The sequence below is a fragment of the Erpetoichthys calabaricus genome, chromosome 2 (genome assembly GCF_900747795.2).
Source record: "Erpetoichthys calabaricus chromosome 2, fErpCal1.3, whole genome shotgun sequence".
Taxonomy (NCBI): domain Eukaryota; kingdom Metazoa; phylum Chordata; class Cladistia; order Polypteriformes; family Polypteridae; genus Erpetoichthys; species Erpetoichthys calabaricus.
The window spans coordinates 169335531-169353030 of NC_041395.2; the positions used below are offsets into that span (position 1 = coordinate 169335531).

General features: G+C 37.9%; 1 protein-coding gene across 3 annotated transcripts in view; it reads right to left on the reverse strand.

Annotated features, from left to right (window-relative positions):
• The window catches only part of LOC114644825 (F-box only protein 27-like), a 173105-nt gene extending 156260 nt beyond the window's left edge, over positions 1–16845 (reverse strand). Inside the window, exons 1-3 of one of the 3 annotated variants that reach the window (XM_028792810.2) lie at positions 16370–16845; positions 12937–13255; positions 9685–9796 (exon numbers count right to left, since the gene is read on the reverse strand). In XM_028792810.2, coding sequence (XP_028648643.2) covers positions 9685–9796; positions 12937–13255; positions 16370–16513 — 575 coding nt within the window. In that variant the 5' untranslated portion in view covers positions 16514–16845. The remainder of the gene's footprint in view (positions 1–9684; positions 9797–12936; positions 13256–16369) is intronic. The other 2 variants (XM_051923565.1, XM_051923563.1) reach the window with 2 other exon arrangements.
• Positions 16846–17500: the final 655 nt, after the last annotated feature.

The following is a 17500-nucleotide window of genomic DNA, read 5'->3' on the forward strand; positions in this document are numbered from 1 at the left end:
ATGGTGTACTTATCCCAAGCCATCATCTTTGAATGTTGCAAGACTTTTGCCTTGTATGTAGATCGGGGTAATTACATTCATTGCATTCCTAGTCTGAATCACAATCTGATTGTATGGGTGGTTACCTGGCACTGTAGGGTTGCTACCCGTCCTTTAAAATACGGAATCGTCCCGCATTTGAGAATGAAATTGTGCGTCCCGTTTTGAATCAATACGGGACGGAATTTGTCCCGTATTTTTTTTATCATTTTTTTTAAAGCAGCGTCTCATGCAAATCATCCCACACGCATTTTATGAAGATGCCTCCTTTCCTACTTTTGATTGGGTAATACTTGACGTCATCGTTAGTTTGATTGGTCTTTTTAACTGTCCAGTGAGGAGGGCGAGTCTTTTAAGTAGAGTCTGCAAACTGTTGGCACTGGGATGTGGCACCCGCTGCAGTATGCGTCCCTTATTTTTTTGTATTAAAAGTGGTAACCCTACCTGGGAGGTAACACTTATGTTTGGTCATGAAGTCGTCTAAAATCAGCCACGTGCCCTCTTAATTGTGAGAAGCAGATATATATAGCCAAATTCTCGCGCTTCGTTGCGGCGAAGTACTGCTTTTAATTTTTTAAGAAGAAAGTAAAACCTTTTTAAACGGATCGAAAATATACCAATAACAATTTGCTAAGGAACTGTTTTTTTGTGAACCTTGCTTTTCACAGCTGTCCCGCTACGGCGTGTGTTTCGTTTATTTGACAGTATGTAGATCGTGGTAATTAAATTCATGGCATTCGTTTTCTGAATCACAATCTGACTGTATGGATGGTTACCTGCCAGGTTACGCTTGTGGTTGGTCAGGAAGTCGCCTTACATCCGCCACGTGCCCTCTTTCTGTTCCCAGAAGCTGATCATAGAATGGTTTTAATAGTTTACTTTCAAATAATGCAAAGAGTATGCGACACGTGTTTCTCCCTAATTCTGGGCTCATCAGGCATACACACTCACTGCATCCCCTCTCGGGAATCGAATATCGTCAGCGCCAGAGTTGAAGCCCCTAACGTTGCGGTCAGCAAGTGGGCTAACATCCACCATGTGTCGTCTTTCAGTTGCGAGAGGCAGATCATAGAATGGTTGAAACTCTTGCCCCTAACGTTGCGCTACGGCGTGTGGTTCGTTTATACCTCGTGTCTTCTCATTAAACTTTTATCTCGCGAATATGTTATTGCAATCCGCAGCGGGAGCGTTTCTATAAACTTAATTTAAACTTACGTTTTACACCGTGCTTTGTTTCCCTTATGAACATGCTTGTATGCTTCACTCGCTCCCTTCTCAATTGTTTAATGAATTTTTTGTTCTTCGCTGTTTGCGGCTCCTCCTTCATTTGTCCCTACTGCGTTCACAGTCTTTTCACGTGATTACGTGGGAGGCATGATGACGTGACACTCAACTCCTCCTTTCACGGCCATCGAGCTGCCGTCCATTACAGTATATTGTGAAAAAAGAGGTTCCAGTTATGACCATTACGCGTTGAATTTCGAAATGAAACCTGCCTAACTTTTGTAAGTAAGCTGTAAGGAATCAGCCTGCCAAATTTCAGCCTTCCACCTACACGGGAAGTTGCAGAATTAGTGATGAGTCAGTCAGTCAGTCAATCAGTCAGTGAGTCAGTGAGGGCTTTGCCTTTTATTAGTATAGATTCATTAACCCTTTGGCGAGCTACTTGGAAAGGGGTTGCAAGCTACCAGTAGCTTACGAATGATGTGTTGGAGACCCCTGCCTTAGCTATTATGCACAGTTATGTGTGTGTGCATTATATATATATATATATATTATACTAGTCATTTAGCCCGTTACAATAATGGGCGCTAGAACAGTAGTGCATAAACATTAGTAGGAACAGTCTATATTAAATGGCAAGGGACTTTGACCTCATTCTTTCTGCCGCCGTGTATTGTGTGTCTTTAATTTTTTGTGACAGTAATACTGTCTTGTACGGCTCTATTCAATAAGGGCGCGCACAAAAAGGCGAGCTTCAAAAGGATGACCTCAATTGAGCGCCGCGAATAAAGGCATTCGTAGATAATTTAGTTCAAATGGCTCTGGAATATGTGAAGACCAACAAAGGTGCAGATCTTTATTTAAGTGCGCCGTTATTCGCTGCGCCCAATTGAGGCCACCCTTTTGAGGCTCGCCTTTTTGTGAGCGCCCTTATTGAAGGATGCCTGTGCGCACCCTTATTGAAGGATACCGTCTTGTACGTCCGCTGGCTTGTACTTCCGTAATATACCTTTAATTTTCTCTGGCGGTAATACAGGCGTGCACGTCAGTAATATGCCTTTAATCTCCTCCGACAGTAATACTGGCTTGTATGTGGCTGTAATATGCGTCACTGTATTGTGTACCTTTAATTTCCTCTCGCAGTAATACTGGTTTGTATTTCCGTAAAACGCCTCTAACTTTCTCTGAAAGTAATATCGCGCATCGCACCGTGCCCCGCGCATGCGCACTGCATCAGAAGACACCCACACACGCACACCTGGACGCACATAGGGATTTTTTATATATAAATATATATCACGATTATTCAGATCTAACACTAAAACATGTAATTATAGAATAAATACATAAATCAACAAGTAAGAACAGACACTGAAATCATTAATTTCACATAGAATGAACACAAAGGAAAAAAAAAAAAAAAAAAAAAAAAAATGGCATGGTTTAAATTTAAACAATGACCTTAAACCCGAACTTTTAACAAAATACTATTTGAGCAAGTACAACCTGAATTTAAATGCTTTCCTAAATGGCAAGCTGAAAAGAATGCAATAAGAAAATGAGACCAATATATTAATTATCAGATTGGAAGAGCATATGGGACACAGACGTGTCAGATTAAAAATGAAATGATCCAAATGACTGTTGACTTTGAATGCAGTGCTGAAGACCGATTTAATTCTCCCATCCCTTCAAACAGTTTAGCAAATGTATAGATTAAATGCTTTTTTGGTTGGTAGAATCGTTCTGTGCCGTGGGTATTTTTTGAGTTACAATAAGTGTGACACCATAGAAAAACAGTTGGAAAACACTGCTCTACCTACACATTTGTTCCCGGCAAAAAAAAACATCTCTGTACCTTTTATCTTGTTTTAAAACTGACACCGTGCATTACTTGGATGGTTATGTTGCATTCTTTGCATAAATTAGTGAAAATACTGCAAACTTGAATCATGGGTAGGAATAATCATTATACTTCTATTTCATTGAATTATGTCATTATATTAGGGCAGTCAGCACTGTAAGCTGGCTGGAAGACTGAGAAGTTAAATGAAGAGATATTAGAAACTTAATTGGTTTTAAAGCCACTTAAACATAACTTATTTAGCAGTTATGTGATATGACATTGATTCGATCTTCTCTAGCATTGCACCAGAACTGCTATAAACCCACTCCTAGCACCTATGTCAGTATGTATAAATCAAGAAAATGAACATCAGTGCCACGTATTGCCATGTGGTGTATTGTTGTGAACCACGTAATATGAAATGTTAAACCTTTAAATGAAGATTATATCTCATAAAATTATTTAAAAGGTAGAATATAAATGGGGCACCTTTAGTGCTCGAAGGGGGCTGGTACTTAATCTGTACTTGCACTTCCCCATGCTGCTCCTATGTGTACCACCAGTTAATGTTCGCACTCATTCACTTCTCACAATGCATGCCCATATAACAGCCAATATTTAAAAAAAACAGATTTTTAAAAATTTACCTTCCAAAGAGCTTTGGCACTTCCAAGGCAGAGGCCACAAATAACCCCCATCCTGACCGCCCACAGTTCACTCTCTAAAATTACTTCTGTATAGCGCCACTCTTTCATACCTTAAGTTACAAGACATTTTCTTGCATAAGCACACACTCACTTTCACCAGGCTAAAACAAAGTGGTCTGTCATCTTAACCTACAGTAAAGGTAAGACAATTAAAGTGTAAGTAATGCTTAGGATGTGCAATGAAACCTGTGACTACTTTGGGAAAAACCATGCAGACAGTGCCAAGGGTGGGGTTTAAAATCCATCTCTCATTAGACATGAGACAATAGTGCATATGCATTTTAGATAAATTGTTTTTCACAGGTTGTGTGCTGCGACGATGTTACAGCTGTGCTTCAAAAGAGCTGAACAGCAATGTGCATAAGTTAACGACAGAACTTTTATCTTGCTATCTTTGGCTTTGCTGATGGATAATTTTAACTTCTTTTGGAATTCAGGGACACATCTTTAAGAGCGTGGTGCATTATGGGAAGCAGAGGAACTTCCTGAGCATGTTTTAAAAAACGATGTCTGGTAGATACAGTTAGGTCAATAAATATTTGGACATAATTTTTCCAATTTTGGTTCTGTACATTACCACAATGAATTTTAAATGAAACAACTCAGATGCAGTTGAAGTGCAGACTTTCAGCTTTAATTCAGTGGGGTGAACAAAACGATTGCATAAAAATGTGATGGAACTAAAGCAATTTTTTAACACAATCCCTTCATTTCAGGGGCTCAAAAGTAATTGGACAATTGACTCAAAGGCTATTTCATGGGCAGGTGTGGGCAAGTCCGTCGTTATGTCATTATCAATTAAGCAGATAAAAGGCCTGGAGTTGATTTGAGGTGTGGTGCTTGCATGTGGAAGATTTTGCTGTGAACAGACAACATGCGGTCAAAGGAGCTCTCCATGCAGGTGAAAGAAGCCATACTTAAGCTGCGAAAACAGAAAAAACCCATCCAAGAAATTGCTACAATATTAAGAGTGGCAAAATCTACAGTTTGGTAGATCCTGAGAAAGAAAGCAAGCACTGGTAAACTCAGCAACGCAAAAAGACCTGGACGTCCATGGAAGACAACAGTGGTGGATGATCGCAGAATCATTTTGATGGTGAAGAGAAACCCCTTCACAATAGCCAACCAAGTGAACAACACTCTCCACGGGGTAGGCATATCGATATCCAAGTCTACCATAAAGAGAAGACTGCATGAAAGTAAATACAGAGGGTGCACTGCAAGGTGCAAGCCTCTCATAAGCCTCAATTATAGAAAGGCTAGATTGGACTTTGCTAAAGAACATCTAAAAAAGCTAGCACAGTTCTGGAAAAACATTCTTTGGACAGATGAAACCAAGATCAACCTCTACCAGAATGATGGCAAGAAAAAAGTATGGAGAAGGCGTAGAACAGCTCATTATCCAAAGCATACCACATCATCTGTAAAACACAGTGGAGGCAGTGTGATGGCTTGGGCGTAAATGGCTGCCAGTGGCACTGGGACACTAGTGTTTATTGATGATGTGACACAGGACAGAAGCAGCCGAATGAATTCTGAGGTGTTCAGAGACATACTGTCTGCTCAAATCCAGCTAAATGCAGTCAAATTAATTGGGCGGAGTTTCATGATACAGATGGACAAGGACCCAAAACATACAGCCAAAGCAACCCAGGAGTTTATTAAAGCAAAGAAGTGGAAAATTCTTGAATGGCCAAGTCAGTCACCTGATCTTAACCCAATTGAGCATGCATTTCACTTGTTGAAGACTAAACTTCAGACAGAAAGGCCCACAAACAAACAGCAACTGAAAGCCGCTGCAGTAAAGGCCTGGCAGAGCAATAAAAAGGAGGAAACCCAGCATCTGGTGATGTCCATGAGTTCAAGACTTCAGGCTGTCATTGCCACCAAAGGGTTTTCAACCAAGTATTAGAAATGAACATTTTATTTCCAGTTATTTGTCCAATTACTTTTCAGCCCCTGAAATAAAGGGATTGTGTTAAAAAAATGCTTTAGTTCCCTCGCATTTTTATGCAATCTTTTTGTTCAACCCATTGAATTAAAGCTGAAAGTCTGCACTTTAACTGCATCTGAGTTGTTTCATTTAAAATTCACTGATGTACAGAACCAAAATTAGAAAAAAAGTTGTCTCTGTCCAAATATTTATGGACCAAACTGTAAGTGTCATTTAATTTGCTTCTCTACAATATTAAAAATAAGCAGCAAGGGCATGGCAACCTCATGGAATGGGCAGGAAATCCTACGGAGCACCTTAACCTGAGAGGGCTCAAAAGCATCTTCCTTCAAACCCCTGGTACAAGTTCTAACAGCAGCTGTCATTGGTTATATAATTTAAAAACGTATACGTTCAAATTGCCGGTTGCAATCCTGTCCTTGTTGCACACAATTATAGACAACACTTGGGCAAAAACAAGAAACTCTTCATAAGTTACCTAGTAGACAATGATCATGATAAAGAAAACTAAAACACTACCCAAATTAAGAAATTGGTACAACAGTTCATTGTCAAAGTACAAAAAATAACATTAATGCTTAAAGCAACAAGTGAAACAGGGAATTGATTAAATGCTGCCTGTGTCATAAACGGAGCAGATCATTATACTGTATGTAAGGTGAAATGAGTATCGCAGTGTGCGTGACAGAAAAGGCAACTCCTTGTCATCCCTGCCCACCTTACCATTGCAGATGACCACAAACTTATTTAAAATGATGCGGTGAGAAACCCGACAGCCCCACACACAGGTATAGAAGTAAGGGTATGCAGTATCTGAACTGAAATAAGTAAATAACATATTATATATTTTAATGTCACAGCAGGTTTCATCCGAATAGTGTGGGTTTATTGCAAACTTTATACATTTGTTTGAATAATTTCGGACTTTAGTGGAGAGGCAAATGAGTTAGAAATACAGGAGATCACCCATGTAGCGTTTTTCTAGGGACAGACGGAAAAAAAGTGTTAAATTCAGGAAATTGTCAATATGATTTATTTAGAGAAGTACGATAAAAAAATTAATGGAATCAAAACTTTTCGTGAAGTAGCTCTCACAAGTCCTGTCTCCTTTCTTTGGGCCACTAGTTTCCATGTACAAAATAAATTGGCAGATATTAATGCACTCAACCCAACAGTTCTGAGCTCTCGTTTTTTGATTCTCTTCTTTACCATCACAAGCTGACGAATTTTGTATGTATTGCTTCTAGTAACTATAAATGCATACATTCTGTTTGGGTATTTGCATCAGCTTCTAGATTGCCTGACGTTTGCACTGCATGCATTTTCATTTTTGACAATTTTGGTAACAGTAGCAACAGCTGACTTGGACTGATTTATTTAAAAAAAAAAAAAAAACCAACACACTACTTGAGATCAGCTATGTCACAAATGAGACTTTCAATAGAAAAAATTGCCAAGCTCGACAAAGAAAGAACCAACAAACTAAACATAAGAAGTTTCATTAAGGAATTTACCAACAACAATTTTAGTAAGGAAAAAAAAAATTATCCAACGTGAATGCATAATTAGTCATTCTACGTGACTAACATTTATGAGAACAATCTTCTAGTTTTGATTGAGATATTCAATTTACCAGTTGTGAATTTTAACATGAGAACAGGATTAAAAAAATTATAAATTATATTTTTTAGTATATTTGTGTGATATTACAGTAACATTTGTACAAATTGTAAACCATACCATGTGAAACACAGAAAATAAAAACACCTGATATAATACAATTCAACATATGCTGTCATTAATATTGCCTAATATTTCAATGAACATGGCATAAAACAATAAAGCATCCACTTCTACTGAGGTGCACTATCAATAAAAAATCCATGCAACAGTAGTTTTAAATTATATTAAATTTCCACTCAAAAAAATAAAATAAAAGCACTAGGTAAAATATTTGTAGGTTAAATATACTTACACTTTATTAAACTTTTTTTCTTGAACTCTTTGTATTTCTTTTCCTTAATGTTATATGAAGGGCACCATCAATATTTTTTGCATGGGCCCCCGATTTACTAGTCATACCACAGACAAGTGGCACCAAAAGTGAATGGCAGAATGCATTTCTGTGTGTACTCGTGGCAATTCATGGTACTTTTTCAGACATAGTGGAGTTTAAAGAAGACGCTTTCTTTATAAAACAGAGCTGTGACTTAAAATAATGTACATTGCTGTATATGCATTAGGAGGAGTTTGTGCGTGAGGCAAGTAATTTAGTCTTCTATATGAATTATGCCTTTAACTGTCTACAACACCTTGGGCTTTCAGTAATATCTAAAAATGTAATTGAACTTAACAGAATGCTAATGTTTACAAGCTCTGCTTGAATCGTTCATGCGACACATTGGAATGGGCATGGTATAAAACTGGAAATCTGATTTAGATTTCCCATTAAAAAGACCAGTGATTGGAACCAGCCTCAAAAGTCTTGATCAATGCATTTCATATTTATACACACAAGTTTTGTGACACATAGAAATTTTAGTTGTTTATTTATTTAATTTTTTTAAGATTATTATATTTTTAAATCAATTTAAATGGTAAAGACATTACTGGTGTTGCTAACGGCTATTATTGCTTAAAATGACTTGTTTTTAATTCATTATTCACATATGACTGCAAAGACAAATTTTAGAAGCCATTGAGATTTCTAATGGTAAAAATAAAAAATGTAAATTAAGTGATAATTAAAAAATGCTTTGCTAGCAGACAGTAAGACAGGTGTGCGTTTAATTTGGGTGTGAAGGGAAGAGAAAGAGAGTGAGCTTTTTTTGCAAAACAGAGTGTTTGGTTTATTTGCTGCATTTCTGACACTTTGAGAGGATCCATGGACATTTAAATGGAGCTTGTTATCTGCTTAGCTACTGGATACTTGCAAAGGAGCTCTGTGCCTGGAAATAAATATTTTTTTCCCTACTTTTCTATTATGGATATATGATGTGCAACTAAGAAACCAAATCAGTCTGGGCAATGTCATGTGGAACTGAATGAAGACTCCACCTAGGTTGTACAATTCTTTGTATTGCTTATTTATAGAAATAAATATTTTTTTAAGTAAAAGCTTAAACTCAATGCATGATGGTAAACCCAGTTGAAGTAATGGAGTGAAAATGAAACACTGCACTGAGCAGCAAACAGCCTATCATTAGAAGCACTGGAATCCTAAAGGTCTCAAGGGTTGAATAGGAAGGGTACAATATGGACAGTGGGACAGGTAAAAAGTTACAGATAACAGCTTCCTAGCTGTTTTTTGATATTTTTCTTATCCCCCGTTAAGAAAAGACCCCAAGATATTATACCGAAATCTTTCATGTTAGGTGCACGTCACAGGTGATCTGATAATACGATCGAACAGGTCTGAAGCAGTAATTCTTATTTTTTCAATTCAGTTGTCTGACAAAGCGTAACAGGCTATAAACTCTCATTTTACATTTAAAAACATCAGATTAGATGCCATGAATCAAATACTACCCTTAAAGTCTTGTGTCAGTCTAGAGCACATCACTTAGCTACCTGTCTTCAAACAGATCAAGAGATTTTCTAATTTACTGATGGTGTTTAACATTATAATGAACAATAACTTACCTTAAAAGGTCAGTGAATTTCTTGTGGTTCAGCACAGTATACTAAGTTATACCTTGAAATATATTTTACTGCACATTAGCCATATGGGTCTCAGGGGTTGTTAATGTCCTTGTAAAGTAAATTATTAAAAAATAAAAAAGAAACCTGTTCATGCAAATTGATACCATTTTCAACAGATTAGTATGATTATTTGTATTTTTAATGTATTACTGTTGTATCCAACTCTCTTAAAGATTATCAATTATATTTCAAATGCAGATTTCTTTTCTTACCCATATGAGGTGACAAAGCAGTTAGATGATGTAGTTTCCTTCAGTTCTCCATGATGACGTTCAATCACCCAACCATCACCACCATGATTGACATTCCAGTGTTCAAAGCCATCTGCAGACAGAGAATATATTAGAGATTATGAAAATTAATTGTTTAAATTAGGTTCTTATATCTATTCAGGAAATATATACAATTAAAAGAAAACATTGGTTTCAACGTTTTTTTCTGAAGCTAATCATACCCAAAGTCAGAAGATTTCAGTTGCTCTCCTTTTTCCAGTTAATAAATGTATAGGATCACTGAAGGAAGATAATGTAAAAACTCCACCAAGAAATCAGAATGAAACCTAAAGCTCTAGCAAGTAGGGTCACAATACGAAAGGTTGTGTACTTGATAGCAATGCAATCTCACAATATTTGATACCATGGTAAGCTTTTGTATTAAAAGTTATTAAACAGCTTTTATTAAAAGTACCTTCATTATTCAAGTTAACAATATGGTGCTTTCTCTGCAATAGAATATAAAATATATACAGTGATCCCTCGCTAGATCGCGCTTCGCCTTTCGCGGCTTCACTCCATCGCGGATTTTATATGTAAGCATATTTAAATATATATCGCGGATTTTTTGCTGGTTCGCGGATTTCTGCGGACGATAGGTCTTTTAATTTCTGGTACATGCTTCCTCAGTTGGTTTGCCCAGTTGATTTCATACAAGGGACGCTATTGGCAGATGGCTGAGAAGCTAGATTGCTTACTTTTCTCTCTCTCTTGCGCGGACTATCTGTGATCCTGACGTATGGGGATTGAGCAGGGGGGGCTGTTCGCACACCTAGACGATACGGATGCTCGTCTAAAAATGCTGTTGCTATCTTTTGTGCAGCTGCTTCCTGAAACGACATGCTGCTAAAAGCTCGAAGGGCACGTATTGATTTTTGACTGAAAAACAAACTCTGTCTCTCTCTATCTCTCCCCCTGCTCCTGACGGAGGGGGTGTGAGCTGCCGCCTTCAACAGCTTTGTGCCGCGGTGCTTTGCATACTTAAAAGCCAAACAGCCCTATTGATTTGTTTGCTAGAGATTGTTTTCTCAATCTATGTGACATTCTGTGCTCCTGACACGCACTCCTTTGAAGAGGAAGATATGTTTGCATTCTTTTAATTGTGAGACAGAACTGTCATCTCTGTCTTGTCATGGAGCACAGTTTAAACTTTTGAAAAAGAGACAAATGTTTGTTTGCAGTGTTTGAATAACGTTCCTGTCTCTCTACAACCTCCTGTGTTTCTGCGCAAATCTGTGACCCAAGCATGACAATATAAAAATAACCATATAAACATATGGTTTCTACTTCGCGGATTTTCTTATTTCGCGGGTGGCTCTGGAACGCAACCCCCGCGATGGAGGAGGGATTACTGTATATCTTTTGGTGATCAGTTCATGTTCTGCTCACTTAACTATTCACAGTATCAGACATTTTAAGGAAGAGTGCCCAAACTTTTGCATGCCATTATAGATAGACAGATAGGATAATTTAATTTAAAATCTAGTTAGTCAGGGAATTCCTGTTAGGTTTGCAACATTTGCTATTGTAGAAATGTAAAGATTTATATTTGCAACATTAAAAAAATGCACTAAACATCCATTCATCCATCTATCCTTCCTCTTCCGCTTATCCGAGATCGGGTCGCGGGGGCAGCAGAGATGCCCAGACTTCCCTCTCCACGGCCACTTCTACTAGCTCTTCCGGAGGAATCCCGAGGCGTTCCCAGGCCAGCTGAGAGACACAGTCCCTCCAGCATGTCCGTGGTCTTCCCCAGGGCCTCCTCCCAGTTAGACATGCTTAGAACACCTCACCAGGGAGGTGTCCAGGAGGCATCCTGATCAGATGCCCAAGCCACCTCATCGGACTCCTCTCGATGCGGAGGAGCAGTGGCTCTACTCTGAACTCCTCCAGGATGACCGAGCTTCTCACCCTATCTTTAGTGCATTTTTTAAGGGCTTTCCCTTAAACAGTAATATTTAAAAGATAAGTTAAATGGGTTCAGTTTGTAAATGTCACAATATCCTGTTTTAATTGTCCAAATCTGTCATTTTTTAATGTTTGACCAAACAAATTACCTGTATGAAAGTTTTACATTCCTCCACTGTTTCGGAACTCTTATAAAACACTTTTTGCTGTGCCGTTTTCAGAGGATCTTTTATGACTGATCAGACTTTGATCTGCTTAGCCTGGGTACTATCTGTTTTTACCTACATTTTTATTACTCTTTAATTTAATATTGTTTTTTTTGTATCAGTATGCTGCTGCTGGAGTATGTGAATTTCCCCTTAGGATTAATAAAGTAACTATCTAATTCGGAATTAAGAATATTGACTGGTTCTACTGTGTAACTGCTGGACTGCATCACATTCACGGACTCACCTTTCAAATATACAACACATGTGCTTTCACTATACTGTATTCGTCAAACTGCAGGGGATATACTAAAGAATATATTAGTTTGGCAACAACAACCAAACAAATGACACAAATTCTGAGTTTGCATATTTGTATTTAGCAATGAAGTATACCATTTTGCTTATACTGCAGAATCACAGTGCTTTGCACTTTAAAAAAAAAAAAAAAAAAAAAATTAACTAATGGAGCAACTCATTTTATCGACAGCGTACAGAAGCCAAATAGCCACTTGGCCTGAAACTTGCCTCGACTTTTTTTGGTTACAACTGTTGTTAACACTGCCAGTGTGCAATGCCCCCTGCAACCGTAAACTTTATAAACCGATTACAAAAACAATACAAGTTTAAATGGAAATCAGACATGCTTGATGCAATCAGTGAATGAAAACAAAGGCTCTGTTTTTTTAGGGACTGTGTGGGACACTGTATTAAAAGCAATTCATCTCACCATCATTTTAACTCTTACAAGCTGAGTGACTAAAACACATCTGATCACTGACATCATAGTGTTTGATTCATGCGTGCATTGTATTTTTCTGAATTAACTCCGTAACGGGGTAAAAAAGTGTATATAACGAAAGCCCATGTGTTTTTTTTTTTTTTATTAATAAATATTAGTTGCATTGAAAGACTACTTCAGTTTTCATTGTCAGTACAAACTAGCTGAGCGTCAGAAGACAACACAGCAATATATAAACGAAGCCCCATTAGCAAGCCATGTTCCATCAGTGGATTTAACAATTTTGTCAGGTGGCTCAGTCATCCCAATTACACTCTTTGAATATACTTAACATACCATCTCCACAAGGGTTCTTGATAAGGTTCCTGGCAAACAGTTTGTAAAACAGATTCTTCCAGTCAGTGTTGGATGGTAGGCGTGTCTGGAGTTTCTTGCTTAGCACTTGTTCATATTTCACCCTCCAAAGTGCTTGGCTGTCCACAACGTCTTTCCATCGCTTACAAACAAGCCTACAGTTTGACCTCAGTTCCCAAAAAGGAACATGGATTAGGATGAGAAACAGTATATCATCAGACACTTCACTTAGGTCCATAATAAACTTTACATTTCTCTCTGTGCGCACAGCCTGTCCCATTTCATCTGAATGCAGTGGTTTCTGTACAAGGAAAACAGAAAGGACATATCAAGACAAAAAAAACAGATTAACTCTTAACAAACAAATCCTATTTTTGCACTGAAAATGGACATAATGAATTAGCCCAGGTTCACTTTTGCAACATCTACATCTTTGGATTTCACATGTCAAAAAAAAAAAAAAAAAACTTTTTTCATTTCATAAATGTATGCTTAAATGCAACTATGTATAAAAATGGTTGTCATTACAAAAAGGCTCATACTGTATTTATGTGAAACCCCTTGAATTAATGCTAAAAGCATACACTTCAAATATAGAAAGATAGATTAGACAGATAGATACTTTATTAATCCCAAGGGGAAATTCACATACTCCAGCAGCAGCATACTAATAAAGATAATATTAAAGAGTGATAACAATGCAGGTATACAGACAGAAAATAACTTTGTATAATGTTAACGTTTACTCCCCGGGGTGGAATTGAAGAGTCGCATAGTGTGGGGGAGGAACGATCTCCTCAGTCTGTCAGTGGAGCAGGACATTGACAGCAGTCTGTTGCTGAAGCTGCTCCTCTGTCTGGAGATGACACTGTTTAGTGGATGCAGTGGATTCTCCATGATTGACAGGAGCCTGCTCAGTGCCTGTCGCTCTGCCACAGATGTTAAACTGTCCAGCTCCGTGCCTACAATAAAGCCTGCCTTCCTCACCAGTTTGTCCAGGCGTGAGGCGTCCCTCTTCTTTATGCTGCCTCCCCAGCACACCACCGTGTAGAAGAGGGCGCTCGCACATGTAATTATTTCTTCATTTCAAATCCATTGTGGCGGCATATACAGCCAAAATGATGAAAATTATGTCACTGTCCAAATACTTGTGGACCTAACTGTATAAAATGTAACATGTAGTTGGAGGTACACACTTTAAGCTTGCTGTATACAAACATTTAGACTGAGTTTGAATCAGCACGACAGAGCAAATATTAATATAATATGCTTACTACAGGCACCCTTTTAATATTTTCACATTTCAGAGTAAATTTACATATTAAACACACCGGTACAGAAGCCCATTTTTTCACTGCTGTTATGAGACAGTTGTAGTTTGAAAGATTGCAATACGGTTTAGCCAAAATAAGATGTCATAAGCCAACTCAAATGCTGGGTCTCATTGGACTCTGATTATTGAAGAGTTACCACGTTATTAAAGTAATGATGTTCTTTCCCATAAAAATGGGACACAGAGACGTTTATTTCTTTTGATAACAAAGCAAACTGGTGCATTTAGAGTTGGCTTTGATAAACCTACATCTGAAGTGTTATGCATTTGCATTTAGTGTAAGCTCAACTAATAAACACATAGAAATTTAACATACTGTATGACACTAAAGAGAAGTGCATTTAGCATTATGATCACCTGCAGCTGGAATTCAATTGCTGATCAAGAGCTGATGAGGAGGTGCCAAAAAAAAAAAAAACAGCCCACTGTACGTCCTTTGGCTGCTGACTCACAGTTTAGTGACTTGCAAGTGGGCAACTTTGCAGATGTGTATATGTTGCGTTTGTGTTACCATATCGACAAATTGTTTATGTTAACTTTTAGCTAGTGTGCCCTGCAGTGGGCTGGCACCCTGCCCAGGATTTGTTCCTGCCTTGCACCCTGTGCTGGCTGGGATTGACTCCAGCAGACCCACCCGTGACCCTGTGTTAGGATATAGCAGGTTGGACATTGACTGACTGACCGACTACTAATAAAATATGGTACATTTTCTTTACTGGTACATTTGTTTTAGAGCATGAAAGCAGTCTGTGCAAAGTTCAAGCGGCCAATTCAGTTATAATAGGCGCACAAGAGAAATTTAGAAATTTTAGCAGGAACAGAAAAAAGGCACATCCTGTAATTTGCACATAATAAAGTGAGCAATTTAAAAAAATGCAGTTATTATTATTATTATTATTTTGCCATTCAGTTAGTAGTGTTGTCTCTATTACTGTACCTTCAACACATTCATTCCTAACATTATCAATCACTTTTGGCAGGCACAGTACTGAGACACAAGTTTATCATTTTAATATCTAATGAATACCCAAACATTCTTAATTTAAGAATCAATTTCTAATATGTGTTTTAGATGCCTTGAAATTGTGCTTGTTACTAACTAGCACATAACTGAATATGCCACTAAAGTATAATTATACTTTAGTAGCATGTATGTATTCAGTATAAGTAGTCTCTGCACTCTGAACTCCATGCTGGTCTCTACATTCAGATCTGCTCCTGGTAGCTTATTTATATGCAGTACATTTGTTACACTTGTTATTACTGTTTTTTTTTAGCTTTTGTTTTTATTTATTACTATCTATTTCAAATTACTATATATTTACTTAGCCATTATTCATAGTATCCTTTACCTGTTTTGCACTTGTCTTCTGTTTATGTATACTGCATCTTGCAAGGTAGTCTTGGTGAATGTTATTTTGCGCCACTGTATGCTGCAATACTACGTATGGATGGTATAACAATAAAGCCACTTAACTTGACTGCAATGTATAATGTACATCAACGGCAGTGTCTACGCTGCTGTCAATATTATGTTACATTTATGGAATCTACAAAAAAAAAGTATGTAAAAGATACATCAACGGCAGTGTCTACGCTGCTGTCAATATTATGTTAAATTTATGGAATCTACAAAAAAAAAAAGTATGTAAAAGTTAGTAACTTTAAGGTTCACATGTATAAAGTTCAGCTAAATACTGTATTATACTAGATAGATGGAATGTTTATTTGTCCCTACACAGTTTATGAATACAAAATACTGTAGGAAAAAGGTCAGCAAATTAAACCATCAGTTCATAGAAGGAACAGCGACTTTGTGTAATGTTAAACTGTTTGATTAACAGAACTTCAGACTGAGGAGAGTCAGGCAGAGAAAAGAACTTTACTGTTACTGGCAGTTCGTTCAGGAAGACGCGATTGTTCCTCCACCATGTCAATGCGGAAGGCCTTTGGGAAACACGCCAGCCTGACATCATTATACTGTATTGAGGAGGGTCCGTTTGCAGACGATTCATGACTCTTTGCACGACATTACTGACAAGTTAATACGTCCGTGGGCATGGTAAAAGAAGTTCCACTTACGTCTGTCTTAAAAGAAGTCTCATCCAATTCCTCCTTCTCTGTTGTGGCATTGGAGCTTGTGTTGTTTACCTTAGTCTTTGGGGGCCGTTGCACCTCCGCTACTGTTCGGGATTTTGCCGTCCTAAAGCGCAGCCGCGGAAACATGCTATGGGAAACCGTAAGACCACGGCACACAACTCTGACCAATTTCTAGTAAAGCTGCAAGATAGCTTTACTGAAAAAGACAAAACGAGCCCAGCTACAGACAGGAAACTCCAGGTACACCTCCCTGCCGAGCCTGAAATCCAGCGGAATGGAGCGAGATCACATTTCTCGACGCAAGGGGTGATGGAGGTGCATAAAATCCCGGACAGATGGTTCTACACCAAAGACCTCCGATACCTGGAAGCCACTGTTGCCAACTATTTTCAAAGGAAAGTTGCACAAAATGTCGCCATAATTCAAGTACATATTGCTGCAGACCGGAGTAAAATGGGCGTGAATATCATGTTCGACATCAGCCAATCATATATTAAATTTGCGTACGTCAGGCACTGATCAGCCAATTGCAAATTTAAACGTCCCCGTCAATCACCTTTTTATTTAACAAATCGGTGTTATTTGCCATTCATGTTCCACTTTAGCCAATTGCCTTATGGATAAGTAAAAAGAAAGATGGGAGTAATTTCTAAAAGTGGACGGTCAAGATAAAGTGACCGTAAGAGACGGAGTGTACATTCGTAAAATACATCTGCGACGATAGTCTACTAGTGCCAATATCTTACACTATAGCACTCTGTCGAGTGCATTATTAAGACTGCAGTGTATTTTTACCACCGTCATTTATGATTAGCGGTTCTGAAAAAATAATGATAATAAAAGTTTGGATATGAGATATTTATCGTTAGTAAACAACGTCTGAAGAAAATTTAAATGAACATAACAATGCAAATTTGTGTCCGCCTAATTTTAATGGATTGACGTAGACTTAAGTGTGGACTCTACTTGATTGAGTCAGTCAGATTAAAACAAATGTTTGACTGTTGTTGTTTACTCGAATGTCCAAATGATATAGTCGCCTACATTTAACAAGTCACCTTAAAAAAAATTTAAACGTTGAATAAACTGTCAGAGTTAAATCTTTACTTCTAT